At 47.6% G+C, this 23,048-nt stretch overlaps 1 protein-coding gene across 1 annotated transcript in view; it reads right to left on the bottom strand.

Moving 5' to 3' along the window:
• Positions 1-22,727, bottom strand: part of CFAP263 (cilia and flagella associated protein 263) — a 40,945-nt gene extending 18,218 nt beyond the window's left edge. The window contains exons 1-3 of the mRNA XM_069739573.1: positions 22,558-22,727; positions 11,544-11,670; positions 5,548-5,712 (exon numbers count right to left, since the gene is read on the bottom strand). Of these exons, the coding sequence (XP_069595674.1) occupies positions 5,548-5,712; positions 11,544-11,670; positions 22,558-22,664 (399 nt within the window). The 5' untranslated portion in view covers positions 22,665-22,727. The remainder of the gene's footprint in view (positions 1-5,547; positions 5,713-11,543; positions 11,671-22,557) is intronic.
• Between the last annotated feature and the right edge of the window lie 321 nt (positions 22,728-23,048).

Here is a 23,048-nt window from a genome sequence, read left to right as displayed (position 1 = left end):
TGCGTCCCCTTTCCAGTTCTTCAACCAGAGTGCTCGCCGGGCTGTGTTCACTAGGCCGGCTGACCTGGCTGCTAGGCGTAGCGAATCCACAGAGGCGTCCGCCAGGAACGCTACAGCCTCCTTCATTAGAGGGATTTTCGGTAGAATTGATTCTCTCGAAGTTCTACCTCTAATCTGCTCCTCCAGTTGTTCAATCCACACTAGCAGCGATCTCACCGTACAGGTAGCAGAGATGGCTGGCTTGAATGCCCCTGTATTGGCCTCCCATGATTTTTTAAGCAAGGCCTCTGCTTTTTGGTCCAATGGGTCAGTTAACATCCCCGAATCCTCGACTGGCAAGACCGATTGCCTGGAAGTTGAGGCTACTGCTGCATCAACTTTTGGCACCTTTGACCAAGAATTCAGCTCCTCATCACTGAAGGGATAGCGACTCTTAGAGGATGATGGTAGGAATCCTCTTGTGCTCTGCCTATCCCACTCCTTTTTAATTAAATCTTTAACAGTGGTAACTACGGGGAAGGATCTACGTTTCTTTTGTCCTAACCCCGCGAACATGATGTCCTGAGCTGATTTTCTTCCTTTCTTGTCTGGGCACCCCATCGTGCTTCTGACAGCCTTCACTAAGTTGTCTACACTGCTGTTAGGCAGACACAGCCCCCCTTCATCTTCGGATGAACTCGGCCGAGACTCTGATTCGTCTGAGGACTTATGTACCACCTCTGACTCTGGGCTTGCTGGAGATGGGGACTTGCTAGGTTGGCGGGAACTGGTGCTACTTGCATGCGCCAACCCCTGCATCTCTTCTCGAATTATGGCTCTGACGTCAGATGGAGTCATTATATTTTCCTGACGTAAGGTTAGCATGATCCAATCTGAGCATAACCTTTTCATATAAAAATCCGGTAGGGGCTGCATACATAACGCACACTCCTTGTGCTTGGATTTGTGTGTCTTTTTCTTAGTCTAAAGGAAGGGGACACAGGAGGAACATATATCAGCATATAGGTAGAGGATTCTTTAAACTAACCCAGAGAAGCTGACAGGTACCGGATCTGGAGGCGGATTCTTTGAGGGATCTCTTTTGGTGGAAGATCGCTCCAGTCGACCACCATCTTTAGTGCTGCTCCTGGCGCTTTTCTCCTTACTAGGAGAGCGCTCTGTCACAGCAAGGTGCGTCTCGTCGGCCGGTGAAGCCATACTCACATACACACCGGCCAACGCTAGCGCTGCAGATTTAAATCTGGCGCCGAATCTCCTGCCTCCCCGGCCCGAACCTGGAAGTGCTCCAGCGACTTCCGGGTTAGACGCGCCGCTCTTCCTTACTATGCGGCGGCTGTGTTCATTTAGCCGGCCGCTGAGCGCGTGCGCCCTCATGGAGCCGGGCGGACCAGCGGTGACCGGACCCGGACCATGGCGACTGACCAGACGAGGGGGGAGGCTGAAAACAGTGGCTCCCCCGCCGCTGCCTCTGGAACCGCAGCCCCTGCCGTTCCCACAGAGACCGACGCAGGCGGGTGCATGGCCCAGGAATCCTTTTGGACTGCAGGTACTTCGGATTCCTATAGGAACAGGAAACCTAAACTGAGGAGGAGAGGGGACCGCCTCCTTTTATTCTGTAGGTTTCCTGTTCCTATGGGCGGATCCCTCTCTTTGATGTGGGGTGCTGTCGTGGCGAAGGGCAAAAGGAGGATCTGCCTGTTTTCAGAGAGTCTACATTACAGAAGTCATGTTATCATGGCTCCAACTTAAGAAATTCAGAGCTGCCTCAATGACCATCACTGAACCCTCAAAGACGTTTAGAGAACCCAGGTTGGGACAATCGGTCACCTGGCCTCATACATCAATGGAGTGTCAGCTTCCTAAGCTTGTCGTTACCTCCTCGCTGAAGGGGCCATCTTGGGTATTTGCTGGGACTGTTCTGTATGCTAGTGTGTGTTGTGCGTCAATAAATTATTGCCACACGGTTACCCTCACAGTGTTGACTGCAGTGTTCTGCCCATTGTAAGGCTACTTTCACACTAGCGTCATACTCGGCCCGTCGCAGGGCGTCGGACCGACGTACCGACGCATACTGTGGAAGCGCCGGACAACGGGGGCAGTGGATGCATTTTTACAACAAATCCGCTGCCCCATTGTGAGTTGCGGGGAGGAGGGGGCCGAGTTCAGGCCGCGCATGCGCGGTCGGAAATAGCGGACACAACGCACCAAAAAACGTTACAAGCAACGTTTTTTGGTGCCGATGGTCCGCCACAACACGACGCAACCGTTGGACGATGCAGGATGCGTTTTTTCTGCAAAACGACGCATTGCGACGTGCAGTGCACGACGCTAGTGTGAAAGTAGCCTAAGAGAAAAGAGGGCATTCAGTGGTATGTGCACTGGTCCATGTGGTTTCGGCTAGCGGACGAGAACACCCACTGACCCCCACTTCCACATATGGTGGCAACGATGGACACTACTCAGCCCGGCAGATCCAGTGGAACTGCAAGGGACTGGTGTTTTCAGGCACCGTCCAGGGCTCCACAACCAGGGAGGCATACAATCAGACCCACCAGACCATAAGTGACGCATACACAGCAGGTTTCGGACGCCAACATCCCCACCAACTCGGCCTTGGGAAGAGGACCAGAGTGGATGTAGAGCCGCAACAAGAGACCAACTGCAGGAGCTGTGCCAGGTTCGACGGATTGAATAACGGACCACCGACACTTGCTCGGATTTGATCAAGAAATTGGTCCATTGGGACGTCATGGAGGACGATGAAAACTCCGCTGATGTGGACCAGCAGCTCAAATCCAGGAATTGTCGATTGCATTGGGACCCGGAGCCTCAAGTGAGGAGAGGGCTTGTGTTACTGAATCAGTTTTGGGAGTTCCAGTACCCCTACCTCCAATGCCGGACCCTACCTCCATGATGGTCCACCACCAAGGAAACCATCTTCGCTACAGAGACGTGCCAGTGATTGAGGAGTCCACCACAAAGGTTGATCAACATCTGCAACGCTTTGAGACCCTAATGATGATGCACCAGGTGCCCACAGATGATTGGGCCAAATACTTGTGGACTAGCTTGACTGGATGGGCACAGGATGCTGTTCGGTCTCTTGCGCTTCAGGACTGTATGGACTATTAAGGACACCCTGTTTTCCCTTTTTACCATCACCCCTGAAAGATATCGCACCTAGTTTCGGACACTGTCTCTCCAGGGGGGGGGTCTCCTATGTAGAACTTGGAAGTTAACTACGATGACCCTGCAACCGCTGACTCGATGGTCGGGTTGCCCACGCCTCTGATGCCTCCAAAGAAGCGATTGTGTTCGAGCAACGTTCCCTCACCCTGTGTAGTCTGAGAAGTATTCTGCTCACGTTTAGAGAGAGTGGACGTTCAGTGCTATGTGCCCTGGTCCATGCGGTTTTGGCTAGCAGAAAAGAGGACCCACTGACACCTGTTTCGTCATAGTTCATTTATAAGATTATTGTTATTCTGTAGCGATTACGACCTGGGAGGTCACGCAGATATTCGAGTCACAAACAGCTTTCTGCTGCCACCTATCGTCCAGACAATTACGCAATTGACCGATGATTAATGGAGGAGGCCGCAGCTGTTTCCACTAATAGAATTATTGGAAAATTAACAATGAGCATATGGTACAGTATCTGCACCTCAGATTCCAAAGCATTGAACATATAAATGCACACACACTGCCACCACAAGCTGTTTTTATACAGGCTGACTGGACGCCTGGTTCTGACAGTGTATAACTACAGGGATGCGGATTACAGAACAAAAGGAACAGAGCGATAAAATTTCTTATTTAATCTAGAACGATAGACAGTGTTTAAAAAAATATACAAATGATTTTACAAAGTGTACAAAACAATACAGCATATACAATTACAGTTGAGCTCATAAGTTTACACACCGCGGCAGAATTTTTCCTTTCTTAGCCTTTTTTCATAGAATATGAATGATAACACCAATACTTTCTCCACACATGGTTAGTGGTTGAAAGATGAATGCAGCAAATTATCAGCAAATACTGGAGGGAAATTTGCAATCATCAGCCTGGAAGCTGCGCATGGGACGTACTTGGATGTTCCAACATGACAACGATCCAAAACACAAGGCCAAGTTGACCTGTCATTGGCTACAGCAGAACAAAGTGAAGGTTCTGGGGTGGCCCTCTCAGTCTACTGACCTCAAGATCATTGAGCCACTCTGGGGAGATCTCAAGCGCGCAGTTCATGCTAGACAGCCCAGGAATTTATAGGAACTGAAGACTTTTTCCCAAGAAGAGTGGGCAGCTTTACCATGAGAGAAAATAAAGAACCTCATCCACAATTACCACAAAAGACTTCAAAGCTGTTATTGATGTTAGAGGGGGCAATACACGGTATTAAGAAATGGGGTATGTGAATTTTTGATCAGGGTCATTTGGATGTTTTGGGTTGTCATTATGATTTAAAGAGAGAAAACACAGTAGTTTGACAATAAATGGATTCACCCAACCACTAACCATGAGCGGAGAAAAAGTTTTGGTGTTATTAATATTCTCTGAAAAAGGCCAAGAAAACAAAAATACGCCGGGGTATGTAAACTTTTGAGCACAACTGTATATAAAACGGATTAACAGAGAAACGTACTACACTGATCACAGAGATAACTCAGCTAGCGCATAGAAGGAATCGCATTGAAAACGTTGGGTTAACGGGATCAAGTCTACATGGACATGTACCTTCATTGGAATAGAACATAGATCATAATTTGCTTGACCTGTTATCAGCACCTAAGAAGTTCGAGGTCAGTGCCATATTTCTTATCAGGATTTTACCCTTCCATAGATAGTAAACATGACATGGCAGGTGTCACCGTTCTGACCGCTATTAATTTGGGGCTTATAGGCAGGTGTCACAGTTAAGAAAAATATGCACATCATATCAATATCAGATCTATACAAACTCCAATATTCATAACTTTCCACTAGTCACAGGTGTAACATTTCCCCTGACGGGAACAAAAGTTTCCCTTCACCTTAGGATTAGTGATGAGCGAGTATACTCGTCGTGTGCTCTGGAAAACCCGAGCAACGAGTATACTCGCTCATCACTACTTAGGATGTATTTCCTGGGGACAAAAGACACTTCATTTCTCTATCTATGAGTAAACACATGTCCCTTTCGTTATCTGGACCTCATTAAAGATCTTTCCTGTATAATTACCTGTACTCTGTAGGGAGTCTTGGCTTCACAGGAAACTTGAATGCTTAACTATCTTAATTGGTTTAGTCAGCCGCTAGCCATACATTGTTTACTCTCTTCCCATATGTTAAACATGGGGTTCTATGATTGAAAGAGGTTTCTAGATTGTAAGCTTGTTCTCCTACTGCAATCCTGAGTGAGGGGATGTGGGGTGAATGCGCCCTCATTGTAGTGATTTTAATGGACTTTTTTCTATGACATTCTGTAATGTCTTTTATTGTCTGTACAATTCCCCTCTAAAACGTGTAAGCGCTATAGGAAGAAACTTGCTAGGGACATCCCTCCCTTACCTTGTAGCTTTGAACAACTCGCTGGGTGTTGTCAGCATCTCTCTGCGCTTCTTCCCGGGACTCCTCCAGCTCCCGCTGCACCAGGTCACACTTCTGATCCACAGTTAGGCTCAGCAGACGGTCAGAGATGGTGCTGCGCGACTTAGAGCGCCGCCGACTGCGCATCTACAGAAGAGAGACAGCAGTCTTTGGGGGCAGCACTGCCACTTACATGGGGGTACTACAGCACCATACAAGGGTCTATAAGGGGCAGCACTGCCTCTCACATGGGGGTACTACAGCACCATACAAGGGTCTATAGGGGGCAGCACTGCCACTTACATGGGTGTACTACAGCACCATACAAGGGTCTATAGGGGGCAGCACTGCCACTCACATGGGGGCACTACAGCACCATACAAGGGTCTATAGGGGGCAGCACTGCCACTTACATGGGGGTACTACAGCACCATACAAGGGTCTATAGGGGGCAGCACTGCCACTTACATGGGGGTACTACAGCACCATACAAGGGTCTATAAGGGGCAGCACTGCCTCTCACATGGGGGTACTACAGCACCATACAAGGGTCTATAGGGGGCAGCACTGCCACTTACATGGGGGCACTACAGCACCATACAAGGGTCTATAGGGGGCAGCACTGCCACTTACATGGGTGTACTACAGCACCATACAAGGGTCTATAGGGGGCAGCACTGCCACTTACATGGGTGTACTACAGCACCATACAAGGGTCTATAGGGGGCAGCACTGCCACTCACATGGGGGCACTACAGCACCATACAAGGGTCTATAGGGGGCAGCACTGCCACTTACATGGGGGTACTACAGCACCATACAAGGGTCTATAGGGGGCAGCACTGCCACTTACATGGGGGTACTACAGCACCATACAAGGGTCTATAAGGGGCAGCACTGCCTCTCACATGGGGGTACTACAGCACCATACAAGGGTCTATAGGGGGCAGCACTGCCACTTACATGGGGGTACTACAGCACCATACAAGGGTCTATAGGGGGCAGCGCTGCCTCTCACATGGGGGTACTACAGCACCATACAAGGGTCTATAAGGGGCAGCACTGCCTCTCACATGGGGGTACTACAGCACCATACAAGGGTCTATAGGGGGCAGCACTGCCACTTACATGGGTGTACTACAGCACCATACAAGGGTCTATAAGGGGCAGCGCTGCCTCTCACATGGGGGTACTACAGCACCATACAAGGGTCTATAGGGGGCAGCGCTGCCTCTCACATGGGGGCACTACAGCACCATACAAGGGTCTATAGGGGGCAGCACTGCCACTCACATGGGGGCACTACAGCACCATACAAGGGTCTATAGGGGGCAGCACTGCCACTTACATGGGGGTACTACAGCACCATACAAGGGTCTATAGGGGGCAGCACTGCCACTTACATGGGGGTACTACAGCACCATACAAGGGTCTATAAGGGGCAGCACTGCCTCTCACATGGGGGTACTACAGCACCATACAAGGGTCTATAGGGGGCAGCACTGCCTCTCACATGGGGGCACTACAGCACCATACAAGGGTCTATAGGGGGCAGCACTGCCTCTCACATGGGGGTACTACAGCACCATACAAGGGTCTATAGGGGGCAGCACTGCCTCTCACATGGGGGCACTACAGCACCATACAAGGGTCTATAAGGGGCAGCACTGCCTCTCACATGGGGGTACTACAGCACCATACAAGGGTCTATAGGGGGCAGCGCTGCCTCTCACATGGGGGCACTACAGCACCATACAAGGGTCTATAAGGGGCAGCACTGCCTCTCACATGGGGGTACTACAGCACCATACAAGGGTCTATAGGGGGCAGCACTGCCACTTACATGGGGGTACTACAGCACCATACAAGGGTCTATAGGGGGCAGCGCTGCCTCTCACATGGGGGTACTACAGCACCATACAAGGGTCTATAGGGGGCAGCACTGCCACTTACATGGGGGTACTACAGCACCATACAAGGGTCTATAGGGGGCAGCACTGCCTCTCACATGGGGGTACTACAGCACCATACAAGGGTCTATAGGGGGCAGCGCTGCCTCTCACATGGGGGCACTACAGCACCATACAAGGGTCTATAAGGGGCAGCACTGCCTCTCACATGGGGGTACTACAGCACCATACAAGGGTCTATAGGGGGCAGCACTGCCACTTACATGGGGGTACTACAGCACCATACAAGGGTCTATAGGGGGCAGCACTGCCTCTCACATGGGGGTACTACAGCACCATACAAGGGTCTATAAGGGGCAGCACTGCCACTTACATGGGGGTACTACAGCACCATACAAGGGTCTATAGGGGGCAGCACTGCCACTTACATGGGGGTACTACAGCACCATACAAGGGTCTATAGGGGGCAGCGCTGCCTCTCACATGGGGGCACTACAGCACCATACAAGGGTCTATAGGGGGCAGCGCTGCCTCTCACATGGGGGTACTACAGCACCATACAAGGGTCTATAGGGGGCAGCGCTGCCTCTCACATGGGGGTACTACAGCACCATACAAGGGTCTATAAGGGGCAGCACTGCCTCTCACATGGGGGTACTACAGCACCATACAAGGGTCTATAAGGGGCAGCACTGCCACTTACATGGGGGTACTACAGCACCATACAAGGGTCTATAGGGGGCAGCACTGCCACTTACATGGGGGTACTACAGCACCATACAAGGGTCTATAGGGGGCAGCGCTGCCTCTCACATGGGGGCACTACAGCACCATACAAGGGTCTATAGGGGGCAGCGCTGCCTCTCACATGGGGGTACTACAGCACCATACAAGGGTCTATAGGGGGCAGCGCTGCCTCTCACATGGGGGTACTACAGCACCATACAAGGGTCTATAAGGGGCAGCACTGCCTCTCACATGGGGGTACTACAGCACCATACAAGGGTCTATAGGGGGCAGCACTGCCACTTACATGGGGGTACTACAGCACCATACAAGGGTCTATAGGGGGCAGCGCTGCCTCTCACATGGGGGCACTACAGCACCATACAAGGGTCTATAGGGGGCAGTGCTGCCTCTCACATGGGGGTACTACAGCACCATACAAGGGTCTATAGGGGGCAGTGAGGCCTCTCACATGGAGGTACTACAGCACCATACAAGGGTCTATAGGGGGCAGCGCTGCCTCTCACATGGGGGCACTACAGCACCATACAAGGGTCTATAGGGGGCAGTGCTGCCTCTCACATGGGGGTACTACAGCACCATACAAGGGTCTATAGGGGGCAGTGAGGCCTCTCACATGGGGGTACTACAGCACCATACAAGGGTCTATAGGGGGCAGCGCTGCCTCTCACATGGGGGCACTACAGCACCATACAAGGGTCTATAGGGGGCAGTGCTGCCTCTCACATGGGTGTACTACAGCACCATACAAGGGTCTATAAGGGGCAGCGCTGCCTCTCACATGGGGGTACTACAGCACCATACAAGGGTCTATAAGGGGCAGCACTGCCTCTCACATGGGGGTACTACAGCACCATACAAGGGTCTATAGGGGGCAGCACTGCCACTTACATGGGGGTACTACAGCACCATACAAGGGTCTATAGGGGGCAGTGCTGCTTCTCACATGGGGGTACTACAGCACCATACAAAGGTCTATAGGGGGCAGCGCTGCCTCTCACATGGAGGTACTACTGCACCATACAAGGGTCTAAAGGAGGCAGCACTGCCACTTACATGGGGGTACTACAGCACCATACAAAGGTCTATAGGGGGCAGTGAGGCCTCTCACATGGGGGTACTACAGCACCATACAAGGGTCTATAGGGGGCAGTGAGGCCTCTCACATGGGGGTACTACAGCACCATACAAGGGTCTATAGGGGGCAGTGCTGCTTCTCACATGGGGGCACTACAGCACCATACAAGGGTCTATAGGGGGCAGTGCTGCTTCTCACATGGGGGTACTACAGCACCATACAAGGGTCTATAGGGGGCAGTGAGGCTTCTCACATGGAGGTACTACAGCACCATACAAGGGTCTATAGGGGGCAGTGAGGCCTCTCACATGGGGGTACTACAGCACCATACAAGGGTCTATAGGGGGCAGTGAGGCCTCTCACATGGAGGTACTACAGCACCATACAAGGGTCTATAGGGGGCAGTGAGGCCTCTCACATGGAGGTACTACAGCACCATACAAGGGTCTATAGGGGGCAGTGAGGCCTCCTCACATGGGGGTACTACAGCACCATACAAGGGTCTAAAGGAGGCAGCACTGCCACTTACATGGGGGTACTACAGCACCATACAAGGGTCTATAGGGGGCAGTGAGGCCTCTCACATGGGGGTACTACAGCACCATACAAGGGTCTATAGGGGGCAGTGAGGCCTCTCACATGGGGGTACTACAGCACCATACAAGGGTCTATAGGGGGCAGTGAGGCCTCTCACATGGGGGTACTACAGCACCATACAAGGGTCTATAGGGGGCAGTGAGGCCTCTCACATGGAGGTACTACAGCACCATACAAGGGTCTATAGGGGGCAGTGAGGCCTCTCACATGGGGGTACTACAGCACCATACAAGGGTCTAAAGGAGGCAGCACTGCCACTTACATGGGGGTACTACAGCACCATACAAGGGTCTATAGGGGGCAGCGCTGCCTCTCACATGGGGGCACTACAGCACCATACAAGGGTCTATAGGGGGCAGTGCTGCTTCTCACATGGGGGTACTACAGCACCATACAAAGGTCTATAGGGGGCAGTGAGGCCTCTCACATGGGGGTACTACAGCACCATACAAAGGTCTATAGGGGGCAGTGAGGCCTCTCACATGGAGGTACTACAGCACCATACAAGGGTCTATAGGGGGCAGTGAGGCCTCTCACATGGAGGTACTACAGCACCATACAAGGGTCTAAAGGAGGCAGCACTGCCACTTACATGGGGGTACTACAGCACCATACAAGGGTCTATAGGGGGCAGTGAGGCCTCTCACATGGGGGCACTACAGCACCATACAAGGGTCTATAGGGGGCAGCGCTGCCTCTCACATGGGGGCACTACAGCACCATACAAGGGTCTATAGGGGGCAGTGCTGTTTCTCACATGGGGGTACTACAGCACCATACAAAGGTCTATAGGGGGCAGTGAGGCCTCTCACATGGAGGTACTACTGCACCATACAAGGGTCTATAGGGGGCAGTGAGGCCTCTCACATGGAGGTACTACAGCACCATACAAGGGTCTATAGGGGGCAGTGCTGCCTCTCACATGGGGGTACTACAGCACCATACAAGGGTCTATAGGGGGCAGTGCTGCCTCTCACATGGAGGTACTACAGCACCATACAAGGGTCTATAGGGGGCAGTGAGGCCTCTCACATGGGGGTACTACAACACCATACAAGGGTCTATAGGGGGCAGCACTGCCACTTACATGGGGGTACTACAGCACCATACAAGGGTCTATAGGGGGCAGTGAGGCCTCTCACATGGGGGTACTACAGCACCATACAAAGGTCTATAGGGGGCAGTGAGGCCTCTCACATGGGGGCACTACAGCACCATACAAGGGTCTATAGGGGGCAGTGAGGCCTCTCACATGGAGGTACTACATCACCATACAAGGGTCTATAGGGGGCAGTGAGGCCTCTCACATGGGGGCACTACAGCACCATACAAGGGTCTATAGGGGGCAGTGAGGCCTCTCACATGGGGGTACTACAGCACCATACAAGGGTCTATAGGGGGCAGTGAGGCCTCTCACATGGAGGTACTACAGCACCATACAAGGGTCTATAGGGGGCAGTGAGGCCTCTCACATGGAGGTACTACAGCACCATACAAGGGTCTATAGGGGGCAGTGAGGCCTCTCACATGGAGGTACTACTGCACCATACAAGGGTCTATAGGGGCAGTGAGGCCTCTCACATAGAGGTACTACTGCACCATGAGAAGGGCGAGATTAGTGATACTTTAGGGTTGTGGGTCTGTACCTGGCTGAAGTCCAGAAGAGATCCAGCGGTGTCGGACTGGGCAGAGGGGATCAGGTCCTTTGGATCCAGGCGCTTATAAAACTTTTCAAACATGTCTGTCTCGGCTTTGAGGGTTGAGAGAAGAAGACTGCAAAAGCGACAAGTCTGATATATAGGTGGGACATGAAGGGGGCAGTATAGAGGTATTAGTGTGGTGGTTAGTAAAAATGAGGAAACATGGGGAGCATATGACAGGTGGAGGAAATAGAAGTATAAGGTGAGAGACACAGAACAGTATACATATATACACACATACAGTATATATATAGGGTATGTGTGCGCACAGAAATTATAATATTATCTACTATATAATTGTCTAAGGGTCACTTCCATCTGTCTGTTTGTCTGTCATGGATATTCATTGGTCACGGCCTCTGTCTGTCCTGGAAATCCAAGTCGCTGATTGGTCGCGGCAAAATAGTCACAACCAGTCAGCGACGGGCACAGTCCGGAAGAAATAGCCGCTTACTCCCCGCAGTCAGTGCCCGGCGCCCGCATACTCCCCTCCACTCACACAGGGTTAATGCCGGGTGGAACGGACCGCGTTATGCCGCGGGTAACGCACTCCTTTACCAACGCTATTAACCCTGAGTGTCCCCAACCTTTTACTATTCATGCTGCCTATGTGGCATCAATGGTAAAAAAAATGTAATGTTAAAAATAATAAAAAAAACTGCTATTCTCACCCTCCGTTGTCCGCTGAGCTGCTTGCGCCTGCCGCCAGCTTCCGTTCCCAGCGATGCATTGCGAAATTACCCAGAAGACTTAGCGGTCTCGCGAGAATGGAGGGGAAGAGACCAGAAGGTGCGCGCACACCGCAGGAGCGCGCCAGGTCGGGTAAAAGTATGTCAGCCAACAGAAAGCTGAGTGGCAGGAGTGGCAGCGCAGAGAGGCGCCGTGACATCAAGCAATTATAAAAATATAAACCTAAGAGGCTGGTCTAGAAATCTGACCTCCAGGGTGACTATAAATTAGGCCTGTACACAGAATCGTGGTTCACAGATTGAGGGGCAGCCAAGCTAATGTGATCCAGTCCATATTCGTCTCCTGCCCTCAGGGAGCAGAAAGCAGACTACAAAGTTAGACATTTCCTCAAGTTTTCTCCCGTTTATTTTTATACTTGTTTTGCATATTTAATGTATTTTAATTACCATATTTTTATACCTTTTTCTTACTGTAAGCACTGTACCTTTTGTATTAAAGCATAAAACTTTAACAAGATGACCTTGCATGTTCTAAAGAATCCATAGCCTTGAGGTGTGTGAGCCTTATGATTGGCCGACAGTGGTAGTAATATTTCGGGGACTCATCGCCCGTGTATTCAGTGACTGGTGGCAGCGTGTATAAGCGGGTGTGTGGTCTGGGTCGGTGTGTGATTTATGCTCCCATTACATGACAGAGGTAGAATGCAGGACAGAGAGGGGAGATAGATTAACCTTTGCAGGCACGACCACAAGTCGCGTGCTGAGAAGTGGGTACGTGACAAGTATGTTTCGTATGTTCATCCCTTCTATTTCATAACTGTTTGGAACCGTAGTGTATGTACAAAGTTTAGGGTCACTCAGACAATTGTGTTTTCCATGATAACTCAGACTTTTATTAATCCAGTGAGTTGCCAAATAAATGTAAAATCTAGTCCAGACATTGACAAGGCTGGAAAAAAAGATTTTTATTTTAAATAATTTTCTCCTTCAATCTTTGCTCCCTTTGCAGCAATTCCAGCATTACAGACCTTTGGCATTCTAGCAGTTAATTTGCGGAGGTCATCTGGAGACATTTCCCCCCCATGCTTCCAGAAGCCCCTCCACAAGTTGGTTTGGCTTGTTCTGCACTTTTTGCACCATACAGACAAGCTGCTCCCACAACAGCTCAATGGTGCTGAGATCTGGTGACTGTGCTGGCCGCTCCATTACAGATAGATACCAGCTGCCGGCTTCTTCCCTAAATAGTTCTTGCATAATTTGGAGGTGGCTTTGTGCTTTGGGTCATTGTCCTGTTGTAGGATGAAATTGGCTCTAATCAAGCGCTGTCCACAGGGTATAGCATGGCGTTACAAAATGGAGTGATAGCCTTCCTTATTCAAAATCCCTTTTACCTTGTACAAATCTCCCACTTTACTAGCACCAAAGCAACCCCAGACCATCACATTACCTCCACCATGCTTGACAGATGGCGTCACACTCTTCCAGCATCTTCTCAGTTGTTCTGCGTCTCACAAATGTTCTTCTGTGTGATCCAAACACCTCAAACTTGGATTCAGCTGTCCATAACACTTTTTTCCAATCTTCCTCTGTCCAAGGTCTGTGTTCTTTTGCCCATATTAATCTTTTCCTTTTATTAGCCAGTCTCAGATATGGCTTTATCTTTGCCACTCTGCCCTGAAGGCCGGCATCCCGGAGTCGCCTCTTCACTGTAGACGTTGACACTGGCGTTTAGCGTGTACTATTTAATGAAGCTGCCAGTTGAGGACCTGTGAGGCATCGATTTCTCACACTACAGACTCTAATGTACTCGTCTTGTTGCTCAGTTGTGCAGCGGGGCTGCCCACTTCTTTCTACTCTGGTTAAGCCCGTTTGTGCTCTCCTCTGAAGGTAGCAGGACACACCGTTGTAGGAAATCTTCAGTTTATTGGCAATTTCTCGCATGGAATAGCCTTCATTTCTAAGAACAAGAATAGACTGTCGAGTTTCACATGAAAGTTCTTTTTTTCTGGCCATTTTGAGAGTTTAATGCCGTGGTCCCCAACTCCAGGCCTCGAGGGCCGCCAACAGTGCAGGTTTTCAGGATTTCTTTAGTATTGCACAGAGGTTGGATTACAACCCCTGTGCAATAACAAGGAAATCCTGAAAACCTGCACTGTTGACGGCCCTCGAGACCTGGAGTTGGGGACCACTGGTTTAATGGAACCAACAAATGTAATGTTCCAGATTCTCAACTAGCTCAAAGGAAGGTCAGGTTTATAGGTTGTCTAATCAGCCAAACTGTTCTCAGCTGTGCTAACATACTTGCACAAGGGTTTTCAAGGGAATTCTAACCATTAGCCTTCTTACACAGTTAGCAAACATAAAGTACCATAAGAACACTGGAGAGATGGTTGTTGCAAATGGGCCTCTATACACCTATGAAGATATTGCATTACAAACCAGACGGCTGCAGCTAGAAGTCATTTACCACATTAACAATGTATAGAGGGTATTTCTGAATCATTTAATGTTCACTTCATTGGAAAAAACTGTGCTTTTCTGTCAAAAATAAGGAAATGTCGAAGTGACCCTAAACTTTTACACGGTAGTGTATATATAGGGAGTACATATATATATATATATATATATATATATATATATATATATATATATATATATATATATATATATATATATATATATATATATATATATATATATATACACACACACACATATACACAGAGAGAGAGAGAGAGAGAGAGAGAGAGAAGACATACAGGGGGCGCATATATATTTATAGGGTGCACATATATATATAGGGGCAGTGTATATATACAGGTGGTGCGCATATATAGGGGCAGTGTACATATACAGGGGGTGCGCATATATATAGGGGCAGTGTACATATACAGGGGGTGCACATATGTATAGGGGCAGTGTACATATACAGGGGGTGCACATATACAGGGGCAGTGTACATATACAGGGGGTGCACATATATATAGGGGCAGTGTACATATACAGGGGGTGCACATATATATAGGGGCAGTGTACATATACAGGGGGTGCACATATATACAGAGGCAGTGTACATATACAGGGGGTGCACATATGTATAGGGGCAGTGTACATATACAGGGGGTGCACATATATATAGAGGCAGTGTACATATACAGGGGGTGCACATATATATAGGGGCAGTGTACATATACAGGGGGTGCACATATATATAGGGGCAGTGTACATATACAGGGGGTGCACATATATATAGGGGCAGTGTACATATACAGGGGGTGCACATATATATAGGGGCAGTGTACATATACAGGGGGTGAACATATATATAGGGGCAGTGTGCACATATATACAGAGGCAGTGTACATATACAGGGGGTGCACACATATATATATATAGGGGCAGTGTACATATACAGGGGGTGCACATATATATATAGAGGCAGTGTACATATACAGGGGTGCACATATATATAGAGGCAGTGTACATATACAGGGGTGCACATATATATAGGGGCAGTGTACATATACAGGGGGTGCACATATATATATAGAGGCAGTGTACATATACAGGGGGTGCACATATATATAGGGGCAGTGTACATATACAGGGGGTGCACATATATATAGAGGCAGTGTACATATACAGGGGGTGCACATATACAGGGGGTGCGCATATATATATATATAGGGGCAGTGTACATATACAGGGGGTGCACATATACAGGGGGTGCACATATATATAGGGGCAGTGTACATATACAGGGGTGCACATATATATATATATATATAGGGGCAGTGTACATATACAGGGGTGCACATATATATAGAGGCAGTGTACATATACAGGGGGTGCACATATATATAGAGGCAGTGTACATATACAGAGGGTGCACATATATATAGGGGCAGTGTACATATACAGGGGTGCACATATATATATATAGGGGCAGTGTACATATACAGGGGTGCACATATATATAGAGGCAGTGTACATATACAGGGGGTGCGCATATATATATAGGGGCAGTGTACATATACAGGGGGTGCACATATACAGGGGGTGCACATATATATAGAGGCAGTGTACATATACAGAGGGTGCACATATATATAGGGGCAGTGTACATATACAGGGGGTGCACATATATACAGAGGCAGTGTACATATACAGGGGGTGCACATATATATATATATAGGGGCAGTGTACATATACAGGGGTGCACATATATATAGGGGCAGTGTACATATACAGGGGTGCACATATATATAGAGGCAGTGTACATATACAGGGGGTGCACATATATATATAGAGGCAGTGTACATATACAGGGGTGCACATATATATATATATAGAGGCAGTGTACATATACAGGGGGTGCACATATATATAGGGGCAGTGTACATATACAGGGGTGCACATATATATATAGAGGCAGTGTACATATACAGGGGGTGCACATATATATAGGGGCAGTGTACATATACAGGGGTGCACATATATATAGGGGCAGTGTACATATACAGGGGTGCACATATATATAGAGGCAGTGTACATATACAGGGGGTGCACATATATATATATAGGGGCAGTGTACATATACAGGGGTGCACATATATATAGAGGCAGTGTACATATACAGAGGTGCACATATATATAGAGGCAGTGTACATATACAGGGGGTGCACATATATATAGGGGCAGTGTACATATACAGGGGTGCACATATATATAGAGGCAGTGTACATATACAGAGGTGCACATATATATAGAGGCAGTGTACATATACAGGGGGTGCACATATATATAGGGGCAGTGTACATATACAGGGGGTGCACATATATATATAGGGGCAGTGTACATATACAGGGGTGCACATATATATAGAGGCAGTGTACATATACAGAGGTGCACATATATATAGAGGCAGTGTACATATACAGGGGGTGCACATATATATAGGGGCAGTGTACATATACAGGGGGTGCACATATATATAGAGGCAGTGTACATATACAGAGGTGCACATATATATAGAGGCAGTGTACATATACAGGGGGTGCACATATATATAGGGGCAGTGTACATATACAGGGGGTGCACATATATATATAGGGGCAGTGTACATATACAGGGGTGCACATATATATAGAGGCAGTGTACATATACAGAGGTGCACATATATATAGAGGCAGTGTACATATACAGGGGGTGCACATATATATAGGGGCAGTGTACATATACAGGGGGTGCACATATATATAGAGGCAGTGTACATATACAGAGGTGCACATATATATAGAGGCAGTGTACATATACAGGGGGTGCACATATATATAGAGGCAGTGTACATATACAGAGGTGCACATATATATAGAGGCAGTGTACATATACAGGGGGTGCACATATATATAGGGGCAGTGTACATATACAGGGGGTGCACATATATATAGAGGCAGTGTACATATACAGAGGTGCACATATATATAGAGGCAGTGTACATATACAGGGGGTGCACATATATATAGGGGCAGTGTACATATACAGAGGTGCACATATATATAGAGGCAGTGTACATATACAGAGGGTGCACATATATATAGAGGCAGTGTACATATACAGGGGGTGGACATATATATAGAGGCAGTGTACATATACAGGGGGTGCACATATATATAGAGGCAGTGTACATATACAGAGGGTGCACATATATATAGAGGCAGTGTACATATACAGGGGGTGCACATATATATATATAGAGGCAGTGTACATATACAGGGGGTGCACATATATATAGGGGCAGTGTACATATACAGAGGTGCACATATATATAGAGGCAGTGTACATATACAGAGGGTGCACATATATATAGAGGCAGTGTACATATACAGAGGTGCACATATATATAGAGGCAGTGTACATATACAGGGGGTGCACATATATATAGAGGCAGTGTACATATACAGGGGTGCACATATATATAGGGGCAGTGTACATATACAGAGGTGCACATATATATAGAGGCAGTGTACATATACAGAGGTGCACATATATATAGAGGCAGTGTACATATACAGGGGGTGCACATATATATAGAGGCAGTGTACATATACAGAGGGTGCACATATATATAGAGGCAGTGTACATATACAGAGGTGCACATATATATAGAGGCAGTGTACATATACAGGGGGTGCACATATATATATATAGAGGCAGTGTACATATACAGGGGGTGCACATATATATAGAGGCAGTGTACATATACAGAGGGTGCACATATATATAGAGGCAGTGTACATATACAGGGGGTGGACATATATATAGAGGCAGTGTACATATACAGGGGGTGCACATATATATAGAGGCAGTGTACATATACAGAGGTGCACATATATATAGAGGCAGTGTACATATACAGAGGGTGCACATATATATAGAGGCAGTGTACATATACAGGGGGTGGACATATATATAGAGGCAGTGTACATATACAGGGGGTGCACATATATATAGAGGCAGTGTACATATACAGAGGGTGCACATATATATAGAGGCAGTGTACATATACAGGGGGTGCACATATATATATATAGAGGCAGTGTACATATACAGGGGGTGCACATATATATAGGGGCAGTGTACATATACAGAGGTGCACATATATATAGAGGCAGTGTACATATACAGAGGGTGCACATATATATAGAGGCAGTGTACATATACAGGGGGTGCACATATATATAGAGGCAGTGTACATATACAGGGGGTGCACATATATATAGAGGCAGTGTACATATACAGGGGGTGCACATATATATAGAGGCAGTGTACATATACAGGGGTGCACATATATATAGGGGCAGTGTACATATACAGAGGTGCACATATATATAGAGGCAGTGTACATATACAGAGGTGCACATATATATAGAGGCAGTGTACATATACAGGGGGTGCACATATATATAGAGGCAGTGTACATATACAGAGGGTGCACATATATATAGGGGCAGTGTACATATACAGAGGTGCACATATATATAGAGGCAGTGTACATATACAGAGGGTGCACATATATATAGAGGCAGTGTACATATACAGGGGGTGCACATATATATAGAGGCAGTGTACATATACAGAGGTGCACATATATATAGAGGCAGTGTACATATACAGAGGGTGCACATATATATAGAGGCAGTGTACATATACAGGGGGTGCACATATATATATAGAGGCAGTGTACATATACAGGGGGTGCACACATATATAGGGGCAGTGTACATATACAGGGGGTGCACATATATATATAGAGGCAGTGTACATATACAGGGGTGCACATATATAGGGGCAGTGTACATATACAGGGGGTGCACATATATATATAGAGGCAGTGTACATATACAGGGGGTGCACATATATATATAGAGGCAGTGTACATATACAGGGGGTGCACATATATATATAGAGGCAGTGTATATATACAGGGGGTGCACACATATATAGGGGCAGTGTACATATACAGGGGGTGCACATATATATAGAGGCAGTGTACATATACAGGGGGTGCACATATATATATATATAGAGGCAGTGTACATATACAGGGGGTGCACATATATATAGGGGCAGTGTACATATACAGAGGGTGCACATATATATAGAGGCAGTGTACATATACAGAGGTGCACATATATATAGAGGCAGTGTACATATACAGAGGGTGCACATATATATAGAGGCAGTGTACATATACAGGGGGTGCACATATATATATAGAGGCAGTGTACATATACAGGGGGTGCACACATATATAGGGGCAGTGTACATATACAGGGGGTGCACATATATATATAGAGGCAGTGTACATATACAGGGGTGCACATATATAGGGGCAGTGTACATATACAGGGGGTGCACATATATATAGGGGCAGTGTACATATACAGGGGGTGCACATATATATAGAGGCAGTGTACATATACAGGGGGTGCACATATATATATAGAGGCAGTGTACATATACAGGGGTGCACATATATAGGGGCAGTGTACATATACAGGGGGTGCACATATATATAGAGGCAGTGTACATATACAGGGGGTGCACATATATATAGAGGCAGTGTACATATACAGGGGGTGCACATATATATAGGGGCAGTGTACATATACAGAGGGTGCACATATATATAGAGGCAGTGTACATATACAGGGGGTGCACATATATATAGAGGCAGTGTACATATACAGGGGTGCACATATATATATAGAGGCAGTGTACATATACAGGGGGTGCACATATATATATAGAGGCAGTGTACATATACAGGGGTGCACATATATAGGGGCAGTGTACATATACAGGGGGTGCACATATATATAGGGGCAGTGTACATATACAGGGGGTGCACATATATATAGAGGCAGTGTACATATACAGGGGGTGCACATATATATATATAGAGGCAGTGTACATATACAGAGGGTGCACATATATATAGAGGCAGTGTACATATACAGGGGTGCACATATATAGGGGCAGTGTACATATACAGGGGGTGCACATATATATAGAGGCAGTGTACATATACAGAGGGTGCACATATATATAGAGGCAGTGCACATATACAGGGGGTGCACATATATATAGAGGCAGTGTACATATACAGAGGGTGCACATATATATAGGGGCAGTGTACATATACAGGGGGTGCACATATATATAGGGGCAGTGTACATATACAGGGGGTGCACATATATATAGGGGCAGTGTACATATACAGGGGGTGCACATATATATAGGGGCAGTGTACATATACAGGGGGTGCACACATATATAGGGGCAGTGTACATATACAGGGGTGCACATATATAGGGGCAGTGTACATATACAGGGGGTGCACATATATATATAGAGGCAGTGTATATATACAGAGGGTGCACATATATATAGGGGCAGTGTACATATACAGGGGGTGCACATATATATAGGGGCAGTGTACATATACAGGGGGTGCACACATATATAGGGGCAGTGTACATATACAGAGGGTGCACATATATATATAGAGGCAGTGTACATATACAGAGGGTGCACATATATATAGAGGCAGTGTACATATACAGAGGGTGCACATATATATAGGGGCAGTGTACATATACAGGGGGTGCACACATATATAGGGGCAGTGTACATATACAGGGGTGCACATATATATAGAGGCAGTGTATATATACAGGGGGTGCACATATATATAGAGGCAGTGCACATATACAGGGGGTGCACATATATATAGGGGCAGTGTACATATACAGGGGTGCACATATATATATAGGGGCAGTGTACATATACAGGGGTGCACATATATAGGGGCAGTGTACATATACAGGGGGTGCACACATATATAGGGGCAGTGTACATATACAGGGGTGCACATATATATATAGGGGCAGTGTACATATACAGAGGTGCACATATATAGGGGCAGTGTACATATACAGGGGGTGCACACATATATAGGGGCAGTGTACATATACAGGGGTGCACATATATATAGAGGCAGTGTATATATACAGGGGGTGCACATATATATAGAGGCAGTGCACATATACAGGGGGTGCACATATATATAGGGGCAGTGTACATATACAGGGGTGCACATATATATATAGGGGCAGTGTACATATACAGGGGTGCACATATATAGGGGCAGTGTACATATACAGGGGGTGCACACATATATAGGGGCAGTGTACATATACAGGGGTGCACATATATATATAGGGGCAGTGTACATATACAGAGGTGCACATATATAGGGGCAGTGTACATATACAGGGGGTGCACACATATATAGGGGCAGTGTACATATACAGGGGTGCACATATATATAGAGGCAGTGTATATATACAGGGGGTGCACATATATATATAGAGGCAGTGCACATATACAGGGGGTGCACATATATATAGGGGCAGTGTACATATACAGAGGGTGCACATATATATATAGAGGCAGTGTACATATACAGGGGGTGCACATATATATAGGGGCAGTGTACATATACAGGGGGTGCACACATATATAGGGGCAGTGTACATATACAGGGGTGCACATATATATAGAGGCAGTGTATATATACAGGGGGTGCACATATATATAGGGGCAGTGTACATATACAGGGGGTGCACACATATATATATATATATATATATATATATATATATATATATAGAGGGGAGTGCAGACATATGCACAGGCGGCAGTACCCGGTGTCCCGGAGCAGTCCCCGCACTTGCTCGCTCCTCAGCTCGCTCACAGACTCCTCTCCCGCCCAGGACTCGGTCCTCACACTCTCCGCGTCCGTCTCCGCCATGTTTGTTGTCAGGCTGCTGCTGACACTCCGTCTCCAGGAAGACGAATCACGTGACGCCTCCTCCTCCCGCTCCCTCCATCACAGCACTGAGCTAACCCCGCCCCCAGAGACGAATTTCCATACTGAACCCCGCCCCCAAAAGGCAACAAAGTTGGGGGGGAATCAGGGACAGAGTTGGGTACTGTCATTGTGAGGCCCAGGAATGTGGGATGTGCAGAGATGGGGGATGTGCAGGGATGGGGGATGTACAAGGATGGGGGATGTACAAGGATGGGGGATGTGCCGGGATGGGGGATGTACAAGGATGGGGGATGTGCAGGGATGGGGGATGTGCAGGGATGGGGGATGTGCAGGGATGGGGGATGTGCAGGGATGGGGGATGGG

Source organism: Ranitomeya imitator, chromosome 9, assembly GCF_032444005.1.
Source record: "Ranitomeya imitator isolate aRanImi1 chromosome 9, aRanImi1.pri, whole genome shotgun sequence".
NCBI classification, from domain to species: domain Eukaryota; kingdom Metazoa; phylum Chordata; class Amphibia; order Anura; family Dendrobatidae; genus Ranitomeya; species Ranitomeya imitator.
Note: the sequence above shows the minus strand (reverse complement) of the source record. Positions and strands in the feature narration are given on the sequence as shown.